Below are 13,159 nucleotides of genomic sequence, written 5' to 3' on the forward strand. Positions count from 1 at the left end.
AAAGCTGCTACACAGGTTGACTCTGTGGTTAAAAAGGCATACGGTGCATTAGCCTTCATCAATTGTGGGATTGAGTTTACAGCCGAGAGGTAATGTTACAGCTATATAGGACCCTGGTCAGACCCCACTTGGAGTACTGTGCTCAGTTCTTGTTGCCTCACTACAGGAAGGATGTGGAAACCATAGAAAGGGTGCAGAGAAGATTTACAAAGATGTTGCCTGGATTGGGGAGCATGCCTTAATGGAATAGGTTGAGTGAACTCGGCCTTTTCTCCTTGGAGCGACGGAGGATGAGAGGTGACCTGATAGAGGTGTACAAGATGATGAGAGGCATTGATCATGTGGATAATCAGAGGCTTTTTCCCAGGGCTGAAATGGCTAGCACGAGAGGGCATAGTTTTAAGGTGCTTGGAAGTAGGTACAGAGGAGATGTCAGGGGTAAGTTTTTTTACGCAGAGAGCGGTGAGTGCGTGGAATGGGTTGCCAGTGCCGGTGGTGAAGGCAGAAATGATAGGGTCTTTTACGAGTCTCCTGGATGGGTACTATGGGTAAGCCTAGGTAGTTGTAAGGTAAGGATGTGTTCTATGTTTCTATGCAATTCACCTCATGCTAAAAAGGAATATCACAGAAGAGGGCTCTGAGGCACTCTTATCAACACTCCCAGTAATATAAAACTAAATGTATGTACAAAGATATGAAGTAGGTATTAGGCATGGTGCTAAGTTAGGAGCCAGCGAGACTTCTTTTAATGCAGTAATTCACATTACCTTGACTGGATGTACGGTGGATGCAGTTCAATCCTGACTTTCAAAAAGGAACTGGATAAATATTTAGGGAGAAGGTGGAACGCAATGTTGAAGTAAAACGGCAGGGCAATGAAACTGCTTCAGAGCTTAACATGTGCATCTTGTGCTCAATAGCCTCCTTTCAGGTCTATATTCATTTTGAGCATTTTCCTCCTCATTTTGCAGGTTTTTGGTTGGGGAAACAATTGCAATGGCCAGATTGGATCAGGGATCAGTGGAAACCACCTTATTCCTTGGAGGTTGACTGCTTTACAAAGTATTTGTGTCCTACAGGTGAGTATGGATGTTCAATATTGGAACATAAATGAATTCCCATAATACCATCATTGAAAGAGCAATTAGTCTATTTTGGCTGTTTTTAAAAATTATCTCATGATATTTAAAGTCACAGGGAAATTAAATAAAAGAACAAACATACAATAGAGATCAAGAAGATACAATAGAGAGCACTCTTCAAGAAGGGAAAGAGGCAGAAGAAAGGAAATTATAAGCCATTTAGTCTGACCTCAGTGGTTGGGAAGATGTTGGAGTCGATTATTAAGGATGTGGTCAGGGTACTGGGAGGCACATGATAAAATAGGCATGGTTTCTTCAAGGGAAAAGCCTGCCTAACAAATCTGTTGGAATTCTTTGAAGAAATAACAAGCAGGATAGACAAAGGAAAATCGCTTGATGTTGTGTACTTGGATTTTCAGAAGGCCTTTGACAAGATGCCACACATGAGGCTGCTTAACAAACTACAAGCCCATGGTATTACAGGAAAGATTCCAGCATGAATGACGCAGTGGCTGGAGGCAAAGTGTGGGAATGAAGGGAGCCTTTTCTGGCTGGCTGCTGGTGACTAGTGGTGTTCCACAGGGGTCTGTGTTGGGACTGATTCTTTTTACACCATATGTCAATGATTTGGATGATAGAATCGATGGCTTGGTTACAAAGCTTGCAGATGATAATGAAGATAAGTGGAGGGGCAGGTAGTTTTGAGGAAGTAGAGAGGCTATAGAAGGACTTAGATTAGGAGAATGGGCAAAGAAATGGCAGATGGAATACAGTGTTGGGAATTGTATAGTCATGCACGCTGGTAGAAGAAATGACAGGGTTGTTTATTTTCTACATGTAGAGAAAATACAAACAACTGAGGTGCAAAGGAACTTGGGAGTCCTTGTGCAGGATTCCCTAAAGGTTAATTTGCAGGCTGAATCTGTGGTGAGGAAGGCAAATGCAATATTAGCATTCATTTCACGAAAACTAGAATATAAAAGCAAGGATGTAATGTTCAAAACTTTATAAAGCACTGGTGAGGGCTCACTTGGAGCATGAGCAAATTTGGGCCTCTTATCTTAGAAAAGATGTGCTGAAACAGGAGATGGTTTAAAGGAGGTTCGTGAAAATAATTCCAGGATTGAATGGCTTGTGATATGAAGAGCGTTTCATGGCGCTAGGCCTGTATTCACTAGAATTCAGAAGAATTACGTCATTGAAACCTATCGAATGGTGAAAGGCCTTCATAGAGTGGACATGGAGAGGATGTTTCCTATGGTGGGAGAGTCTTAAGACCAGAGGACACAGCCTCAGAATAGAGTGGCGAACTTTTAGAATGGAGATGAAGAATTTCTTTAGCCAGAGATTGGTGAATCTGCGGAATTCTTTGCCACAGGCAGCTGTGGAGGCCAAGTCTTTATTTAAGGCAGAGGTTGATAGTTTCTTGATTGGTCAGGGCATGAAAGGATACGGGGGGGAAGGCAGGAGATTGGGGTTGAGGGGAAAATTGGGTTAGCCATGATGAAATGTCAGAGCAAACGCGTTGGACCAACTGGCCTAATTCTGCTTGTATAGCTTATGGTCTTATAAACTACTTCGTTCATTTAGAGAATGTATAGTAACTTTTTTTCTAACATGGTGTGACCTGAATTTTAAGTTGTTCTGTTAAATCATAAATTAATTTGAACTATTAGTTGCATGAAGTAAAAAAGGTTTTAAAATCATTTAGCAGTTTTTTTTTAAAAGAACATTTATGGTCCATTCAACCTTGCTTTATACATAGTTTTCCAATCCAGCAACTTTGGTGCAATCAACCTATGCTGCTTGGTTTTATTATGCTTAAATGGTGCCATAGGTTGAAAGTATTTTGTTTTTGAATTTTGTGTTTATTTTTACTTTAATCTCCTGGCAAAATGATCTCTATTGTATGTTTGTCCTTTTATTTAATTTCCCTGTGACTCTAAATATTAATTTTTTTAAAATAGGCTAATTGTTCTTTCAATGATGGGATTATGGGAACAAGATGAGCTAAATTTAAATGTGAACTGTATAAAACATGTTTTGAAATAAGTAACTGTTAGATGTTAAGAAATTATATTTTTATTGTGCTTTTTATGTCTACTACATATTTCAATAAATTTCTTGCAGTTATGTTGTAATGATATCAAAGTATCTTTAAGTGTTTTGTGCTGTAATTTAGGATGTTTGACGCTTAAAGAACTCATTCAGCCCAGGTTTATGTTCTGCACGAGTTTTCTCATCTAAATCTAACCACATGACCTTCTCTAGCAGCCTCCATAGAACTGTTCAATACTGTTCAACCACTCCCTGTGATGACCAGTTCCATATTTTCATTAATTTGGTGTACATCATTTTCTTCTGAATTCCACACTAACCTGGAGTATAGTATCTTATGTTTGGTGTATGTTTGTACTCTGAGCTCCTTTTGTTCCTCTACCCCACCTAGATTTGTATTTTCCAAGTAATCTGACCCCCTGTTCTTGCTACCAAAATATACTACCTGTGCATAAGCCCATTCTGCAAAAATATGTATTTGTTTATTTTATTTTGTAGTTCTCTGAGCTGGTCTATTCTAAACCAACCTACCTCACTCAATAACTTGGCAACATCACAAGTTTAGAATCAGTGTTTTTGGTTCCAAAATCTAAATTGTTATTGTAACTCATTGCACAGCAGTAATCACAACTGTACTCCATTGTGAAGTACATTATTTTTACTCACCGTTTCTGATTTTTATATTAAAGTCAGCTACTAACCCATTCTGCTGCCTGTCTTCTGAATCTGCATTGTCCAATCTTAATCATTCGTCCGTTTATACCTTAAACATTTGCAAATTGGTTTATCTACAGTATTAGTATTGTCTATCCTATCTGGACACTTCAAAAGGTTATTAAAATTGGTTAAGTAGGATCTAACCTTTGAAATTCATGCTGACATTCATTATTATACTTTTTGTTCAAAATGTTCTCAACTTTAGGTAGATTTTCCTTTGTTTATAACCAGTGATGTTAAACTATAAATTTTTTGTTATTTTTGTATTCTTCATGGGATGTTATTTTAGCTACCCATAATATTCTAACTGCAGTTTTGCTAAAATGCATTGTTGAATATATCTCTGTTAACTATACTCTCTGGAATTCAGAAGAATGAGAGGGGATCTTATAGAAACATACAAAATTTTGAAAGCAATAAATAAGGTAGAAGTAGGAAAGTTGTTTCCATTGGTAGGTGAGACTAGAACTGGGGGACATTGCCTCAAGATTCAGGGGAGAAGATTTAGGACAGAAATGAGGCAAAACTGTTTTTCCCCAGAGAGTGGTGAATCTGTGGAATTCTCTGCCCAGGGAAGCAGTTGAGGCTTCTTCACTAAATATATTTAAGATACAGCTAGATAGATTTTTACATAGTAAGGGAGTTAAAAGGCAGGTAGATGGAGCTGAGTTTACGGACAGATCAGCCATGATCTTATTAAATGGCGGGGCAGGTTCAATGGGCCGGATGGCCTACTCCTGCTCCTATTTTTAATGTTCTTAATTAATGACTCTTCTTCAGATTCTTTTGAAATGCACAGATATCATTCTTTTAAAATAACAATGATAGTCAAGTTTTTATTGCTTTCACTTATTTACTTAGCAACTTTGCAATATTTTCTGAATTTCTCAGAATCCCGTTTGTTATTGCTGGCAGTATGTCATGAAATTTGTCGCCTTATGGCAGCAGCACAGTGCAAGACATAAATTACAATAAGTTACAAAATATCAATAAATAGAGCCAAAGAGGAATAGCGAAGTAGTGTTCATAAGTTCATGGACTGTTCTGAAATCTGATGGCAAAGGGAGGGAAGTTGTTTTTAACATGTTGAGTGGGGAGGTGGGGGGGGGGGGGGTCTTCAGGATCTTGTACCTCCTCCCTGATGGCATGACCCAGATTTAGCTCACCCAGTCTGCAACCTTCTGCAGCCTTTTCCAATCCTGCTCATTAGAGTACCAGGCGGTGATGCAGCCAGTCAGAATGCTTTCAGCTTTCCACCATGCATCCATTGAAACTTGCTAGAATCTTTGGTGACATAGCAAATTTCCTCAAAATTCTACTGAAGTAGAGCCTCTGACATGACCTCTTTATGATTGCATCACTGTACTGGGCCCAGGATAAATCTTCTCTGTGGTGCTGTAGTCCAGGAACTTGAAGCTGCTCACTCTTTCCAGTTACCGCTTCAGATTTATTTCTCGCCTGTATATCAAAACATTGTGAGATATGTCGTTTGTATTAACAACTGACTCAGCTAGGAATGTGCTTCCACTGCTGACCCCTCAATGAAGACTGGTGTGTATTCTCCTCCCTGAAGTCCACAATCAATTCCATCATCTGGCTGATGTTGAGTGCAAGGTTGCTATTGCAACACCACTCAGCCAGCTGATTTATCTCACTCCTGTACGCCTCTTCGCCACTGTCTGAGACTCTGCCAACAGCAGTCGTGTCATCAGCGAATTTATAGATAGTAATTGAGCTGTGCCTAACCACACAGTGACGACTATAGAGAGAGTAAGGCAGCGGACTAAACGCTCATCCTTGAGGTGCACTAGTGTCGATTGTCAGCGTGGGGAGATGTTATTTACCTATTGTTACTGACTGTGGTCTCCCAATGAGGAAGCCAAGGATCCAGTTGCAGAGGGAGTTACAGAAGCCCAGGTTTTGAAGCTTGTTGATCAGCACTGACCTAGTTTCAGAATCCCCCATTCTATAAGAAAGATTCTGTCTGTGGCCCTCACAATTTTATAAACCTTTGTAAGGTCATTTCTCAGCCTCCTGCGTTCCAGCAAGAACCTTCTTCTTCTTTGGCCCTTGGCTCCCAGTGGAGCACAGGCCATTGATGACCTCCCATCTCCAAAGTTGATGGTATGGTTGGAGTTCATCAATGTTTCTGTAATCCAGTGTATCCACTGTGCAGAGGAATTGGTCTATGTTGCTTCACCAGAGCCCTGTTAGCCGGCCTTACCCATTTCTACCTCTCACGACGGGGACGTAGGGTTGGACTTTGAGAAACCCAGTAAGAATAAATATAGCCAATTCAGTCTCTTGTAGGTAAAGCCACATAAATCATTTATGGTGATGTTGTGCAATCTCTCCTTATAAGTAAAGTTTGTGTCTATCATTTTACTGCTATTAATGGTGTTGATCTCATGTAAAGGACAGAGCCTGTATTATGCTGGATGAAGTAGGGTTTATAAACACGTTTATTCAATAGTCTGTGATTACATTGATAAGTTGATATTTTTATCCCATCTTTGAATATGTGAAATTCTTCAGTTCTTTGTTTAACAAGCTTTAGTGAGGCAGATATCGCTAATCAAAGGAGACTTTCTGTAGTTTATTTGAGCACCACCAGGTTCAAGAACAGTTACTACCTCACAACTATCATGCCCTTGAGGGGATAACTACACTCACTCGCCCATCCATTGAGATGTTCCCATAGCCAATTTCATTATCTCATGTTCTTGTTATTTATTGCTATTTATTTATATTTGCATTTGCACTATTTGTTGCCTTCTGCACTCTGGTTGATCTTTCATTGATCTGGTTATAGTTACCATTCTATAGATTTGCTGAGTGTGCCCGCAGGAAAATGAATCTCAAGAGTTCTACAGACACAAGAAAAGGTTTGTGAACCCTGAGTAATTAATGCAGAAAACCAGGTAAATGCAAAGGGTTCACAAACCTTTTCTTGCAACTGTATATGATGACATGTATGTACTTCGATAAAATTGACTTTGAACTTTAGAATGCACTTTAAATGTTCAGTTATTTTTTCTTTTCATTACAATGCAATCTGGCAGTGAAATAAACTACTTAATTATTGTGATTTAATGAAACAATATATTTCAAGGCACTTTTCTTCAGTTGTTTACACTATCTCCATAGGCAACATCCAGTAGAGAAGTGTTTCATTATGCAGCAGTACAAAGAAGACGCTCAAACTCAACAGGTCAGGCAGTATCCAAGGAGGGGAATCGAGAGTCAACTTTTTGGGCTGAGACCCTTCAGTTGAACTCAGAAAGGAAGTGGATGTAGCCAAATGAAAGAGGTGAAGGGGAGGAGTGGAACAGGTGATCCACGTGAGGGGAGGGGCGATAGGTAGCTGAGGGGAGGAATAGTGGGAAGTGACTGATGGAATATGATAAAGGAAAGTGGAGCATGGCATCAGAAGAGGGAGGTGGGAAGGGACACTAGTGGGGTTAACATGTGCATGATAGGGAGAGGGAGAGGAAAGACATTGGGTGATGGTGGCCTGTTGGATCATGAGAAAAGAGGGAAAAAAGGGAAAATTGGAAAAAGGCACAGAGAGCAGCATGTACTGGAGTTTGAGAGTCTGGTGTTCATCCCGCCGAGTTGGAGGCTGGAATATGAGGTATTGTTCCTGTAATTTTTGTTTCATTATGTGTAGGTATAATGTTTCATTAGCAGCTGGAATCATAGTGATAAAATGTTTCAAAATTGAGGTGTTCTGCCTCTTTCACATCTAAAGATCTAAACAAGCTGAATAAAATTTATCCAACTCTTCCTGTAGTATAAAGAGCACCAACTAGAATGTTAGTAATTGGCATAGAACACAGAACAGTACAACACAGTAACAGGCCATTCGGCCCACAATGTTGTGCTAAACCAGCTAAAAAATAAATCTAAAACACCCAAACACAAATCCTTCCTACCTACATCATGTCCATATCCCTCCATCTTCCTCACATTCATGTGCCTATCCAAATATCCATTAAAAGCCTCTAATGTATTTGCCTCTACCCCTGTACCAGGCATCCACCACTCTATGAGTAAAAAACGTATCCCTCACATCCCCCTTGAACCTGGCCCCTCTCGCTTTCAAAGTATGTCCTCTGGTATTAGACATCTCAACCCTGGGAAACAGACACTCTGTCTACTCTATCTATTCCTCTCATAATCTTATAAATCTCTATCAGATCTCTCCTCAGCCTTCACCACTCCAGAAACAACAGCTAAAGTTTATCCAGTCTCTCATGATAGCACATGCCCTCTAAACCAGGCAGCATCCTGGTAAACCTCTTCTGCACCTCTCCAAAGCCTCAACATCCTTCCTATAGTGGGGCGACCAGAACTGCATGCAATATTCCAGATGTGGCCTGACCTGAGTTTTATAAAGTTGCAACAGAACCTCTTGACTTTTGAATTCAGTGCCTCGACTAATAAAAGCTAGGATTCCATCAGCCTTCTTAACCACCCTATTGACCGGTGTAGCCACTTTCAAAGAACTACGAATTTGGATCCCAAGATCTCTCTGCTCAGCAACGCTGATGAGGATCTTGCCTTTAGCAGTGTACTGTCCCCTTGCATTTGCCCTACAAGGTGCAACACCTCACATTTATCTCGGTTAAACTCCATCTGCCATTTCTCTGCCCATATCTGCAACAGAACTGCAAGTCTAATACACTATCCATGACTCCACCAGTCTTTGTATTATCTGCAAACTTACTAACCTACCCATCTACATTTTCATTCAGGTTATTTATATACATCACAAAGAGCAATAGTCCCAGCACAGATCCCTGCAAAACACCAGTAATTACAGACCTCCAACTCAAATAAGTCACTCCAATCACTACCATCAGTTTTCTATGCACAAGCCAATTCTGAATCCAAACAGCCAATGCTCTGTGGACCCCATGCATCTTAATGTTCTAGATTAGCCTCCCATGAGAGACTTGGTCAAACACCCTACTAAAATCCATGTAGACAACATTCACTGCCCTACTCTCATCAATCTCTCTCATCACCTTGTCAAAAAACTCAATCCAGTTAGTAAGACACAACCTGTCTTGCATAAAGCCATGCTGGCTCTCCTTAATTAAGCCAACTGTTGATATATCCTATCCCTAAGAATTTTCTCCAGCAATTTTCCTACAACTGATGTGAAACTCACCAGTGTATAGTTCCCAGGATTTTCCCTTGTTTCCTTCTTAAATAGAGGTACAATATCATCAGTCCTTTGGGACCTCACCTGTGGCTAGAGAGGGCATGAAGATGCTGGTTAAGGACCCAGCAATCCTGTCTCTTGCCTCCATTGATAACCTGGGGTAAATCCCTGGGGACTTATCCACCTTAATATCCATTAGGAGGGACAACACTTCCTCCTCCTTGACCTCAAAATGCCCTAACGTATTTATGCACTCAGCACTGATCTCCTAGTCCTCCATATCCTTTTCCTTGGTAAGTACTTAAAGTACCTCACTCACAAACCCTGCATCCAAGCAGATGTTCCTTCCTTTATCCTTGAGTGGTCCACCCTCTCCCTAGTTACCTCTTGTTCTTGATGTATGTATGGCATGCCTTGGGTTTCATCTTAATCCTGCTTGCAAAGGATTTTTCATGGCCCCTCCTGGCTTTCCTAATTCCCTTCTTTAGTTCTTTTCTGGCTTCTTTATACTCCTCGTGTGCTTCGTTTGATCCTAACTTCTAAAGCTTTACATACTTTTCCTTTTTCCTCACTAAATTCATCACCTTGCTGGACATCCAAGGTTCTCTTATCTTTCCATCCCTGTCCTTCCTTCTAACAGGAAAATACCTTTCCTGTACTCTGTGGAATTGATCTTTAAACACCCTCCACATGTCTCTGATGTGGACTTGCCAAAGAAAAGTTGCTCCCAATTAACACTTAGTTCCTTCCTAATGCCCTTCTAATTTGCCCTACTCTAATTTAAAACTCTCCCACAAGGACCATACCTATCCTTATCTATAGCTGTCCTGAAAGTTAAGGAGTTGTGGTCACCGCTCCCTAACTGTTCACCCAGTGGAAGTCAGTTACCTGGCCAGGCCCATTACCCAACACCAGATCCAGTACAGCCCCTCCTCTTTTTGGATCGTTCACATATTGATTTAAGAAATTTTCCTTGATATCCTTAACAAATTCTGCCCCATTTAAACCCCTTGCACTAAGAAAGTCTCAGTTTATATTAGGAAATTTGAAATTCCCCATGACAACAACCCTATTATTTTTACACATTTCCTTAATCTGATTGCATATCTGTTCCTCAATGTCCCATTGGCTATTGGAGGGGGCAGTCTACAGTACAATCCCATCAGTGTGATTGCATCCTTCCTACTCCTGATTTCCACCCAAAGGGACTCAGTGCCTGACCCTCCATTATGTCTCCCCTAAGTGCAGCTGTGATATTGTCCCTGATTAGCAGTGCAATTCCAATCCCCTCCCCTCCTTTTATCTCCTCCTCTATCTTTTCTAAAACTTCGAAATCCTGGTACGTTAATCATCCATTCCTATCCCTCTCTCAACCAAGTTTCAGTAATGGCCACAGCATCATAGTTCCATATACTGATCCATGGTCTAAGTTTTTTTTAGATTATGAAGACACGCAGTCCTCTTTTATTGTCATTTAGTAATGCATGCATTAAGAAATGATACAATATTTCCTCTGGTGTGATATCACAAAACACAGGATGGACCAAGACTGAAAAAACCAACAAAACCACATAATTATAACGTATAGTTACAACAGTGCAAAAATACCATAACTTGATGAAGAACAGTCCATGAGCACAGTAAAAAGTTCAAAGTCCCTCAAGTGTCCCACATCTCACGCAGACGGGAGAAGGAAGAAAAACTCTCTCTGCCATGCCCGACCACAGTCCAACTCTGAGTCGTCCGAAAACTTCGAGCCTGTGATCAGCTCTCCGATACCGTGTACCGAGCACCATCTCTATCCGAGCAATTTGACCTCAATCTCGGTCACCAACAGCAGGCAAAGCCGGGGATTTTGAGGCCTTCCCTCTGGAAGATTCACGATCGCGCAGTAATGACAGCAGCGAACGGGCATTTCAGAAATTTCTCCAGATGTTCCTCTGTGCTTTCACGTCTGTCTCCATCAAATCAGAATTGTCCACGGCCCCTATTTAACGGATACGATATCATTTTTCACCAGAGGGCTGCGCACGCGCAGCGAGCTGCACTCTCTCCTCCCGCCGAGTTCATCGTCCTTATCCATAATACTCATATTAAAATATAAAAACTATATGACCCATCATACCTGCCTTTCAATACTTTACCTAGCATCTACTTTCCGGTCAGATCCCTCCTGTACTGACCTGGAGTTCTGGTTCCCAGCGCCCTGCAAAATAGTTAAAGCTCTCCAGAGTAGCATCAGCAAACCTCCCGGCCAGGTTATTGGTTCCCCTCCAGCTCAGGTGTAACCCATCCCTCTTTAACACGTCACCCCTTCCCCAGAAAAGGTTCCAATGAGCCAGGAACTTGAAACCCTGTCCCCTGTACCATCGCCTCAGCCACTCATTCATCTGTGCTATCACCCCATTCCTACCTGCACTAGCCATGGTGCAGGGAATAATCCAGAGATTACTACCTTGGAGGTCCTTTTCCTCAGGCTCTTCCCTAAACTCTATATACTCACTGCATAGGACCTCTTCCCCCTTTCTGCCCATGTCATTGGTGCCAATATGCACCACGACCTCTGGCTGCTCCACCTCCCCATTGAGAATAACCTGCAGCTGCTCTAATACATCCTGAACCCAAGCACATGGGAGGCAACACACCATCCTCATGTCTCTTTTGCATCCATTGTGTGCTTTATAGTTCCTATCAGTGTTATCTTCAACCTTAAGCTGTGTTCACTTGTGTGACTAAATCCATTGTTACACTATTTTAAAAAGTATTAAGTTAAATTTGCCACTGGGCATAGTTAGATGAAAGAAGTTGGAATATGATTTATCCAGTCTTAATGCTGTGGTTACTGTTGACTTGAATGTTACTTGTACTGATGACACTGTCTGAAGCATAAATTGTTGGAATAACCTTTTCTATGTTGTGTGCTATTTAATAATCTTCTTTGCAGAACTGGAAGACATTTGAGACTAAATTATGTAGTACCTTTTAATGTAGGTAATATCTCAGGGTTTTGAAGCTGTCGCCTCTGAGTGCCCTTAAATCAATTATGGAGTCATAGTACACTGCAGCACAGGCCCTTGGACCCATCTAGTCTATGCTAGCCTGATCTTCTACTTGCCCCAGACCCTAGCTCTTTGTAACTCTCTCATCCATGTATCTATCCCAACGTAATTGCTGTGTTTGAACTTCCATCTACCACTTCCGCTGGCAGCTCGGTCCCTACTTGCACCACCCTCTGAGTGAAGAAGTTTCCCCCTTAATATTTCACCTTTTATCCTAAACTGATTACCTCTAGTTTTAACCTCTCACAGCCTGAGAAGAAAATGCTTGCAAGCATTCACCTTACCTATACCCCTGATAATTTTGAAGACTTCTATAAGGTCTCCCATCGTTCTTCTGTGCTCCATTGAATAGTCTTAACCTATTCAACCTTTTACTATAACTCAGGTCTCTTGTGCAGGCAACATCCTTGTCAAGTGTCTCTGCACCCTTTCAAGTTTATTGATACTTACCATGATTATACACTACACAGCCAGGGCAAGCCAGAAACCATGGCTGGCTGCAGAGGTTCATGCACTTCTTGGGGTTCAGGACACTGTCTTCAGGTGGGCTGATAGGACAATTCTAAGGTCAGCAAGAGCTGCCTTCTCTTGTGCCATCAGGAAAGCAAAGTGAGAATACTCACAGAAAATTCACAGGCACCTTTGTAACACCAGGGACACAGGGCGCATGTGCCACAGTATACAGACCGTACAAGATTGCAAGTCCACCTTGTGCATCACTGACAGTGACACCTCCCTTCCTGATAGAGGGAATGCCTTCTATGCATGTCTTGACACCACAAATAATGTGACAATGAGGTAAGCCCCCTCTTCCCCTGAGGAACAGGCACCTTGTCTGGCCACAACTGAGAGGAGGAGGATGCTAATCAGGGTAAACCCACGAAAAGCTGCAGGGCCAGACAACATACCTGGTCAGGTGCTGAGGGATTGTGCGGCCCAGCTAAAAGGCATCTTAACAGACATCTTTAATATCTCTTTGCTCCCTGCATGCATCAAGGAATCTACCATCGTTCCAGTGCCCAAGAGAGTGATGGTAACTGGCCTAAACTATTACTGCCCAGTGGCACTGATCT

At 41.5% G+C, this 13,159-nt stretch overlaps 1 protein-coding gene across 4 annotated transcripts in view; it reads left to right on the plus strand.

Annotated features, from left to right (window-relative positions):
- LOC140199157 (RCC1 and BTB domain-containing protein 1-like) overlaps positions 1 to 13,159 on the plus strand; it is a 77,066-nt gene that overhangs the window by 49,667 nt on the left and 14,240 nt on the right. For all 4 annotated transcript variants that reach the window (XM_072260764.1, XM_072260763.1, XM_072260766.1 and 1 more), the window contains one exon: positions 972 to 1,079. In XM_072260764.1, the coding sequence (XP_072116865.1) occupies positions 972 to 1,079 (108 nt within the window). The remainder of the gene's footprint in view (positions 1 to 971; positions 1,080 to 13,159) is intronic.

The sequence above is a fragment of the Mobula birostris genome, chromosome 6, assembly GCF_030028105.1.
Source record: "Mobula birostris isolate sMobBir1 chromosome 6, sMobBir1.hap1, whole genome shotgun sequence".
NCBI lineage: Eukaryota > Metazoa > Chordata > Chondrichthyes > Myliobatiformes > Myliobatidae > Mobula > Mobula birostris.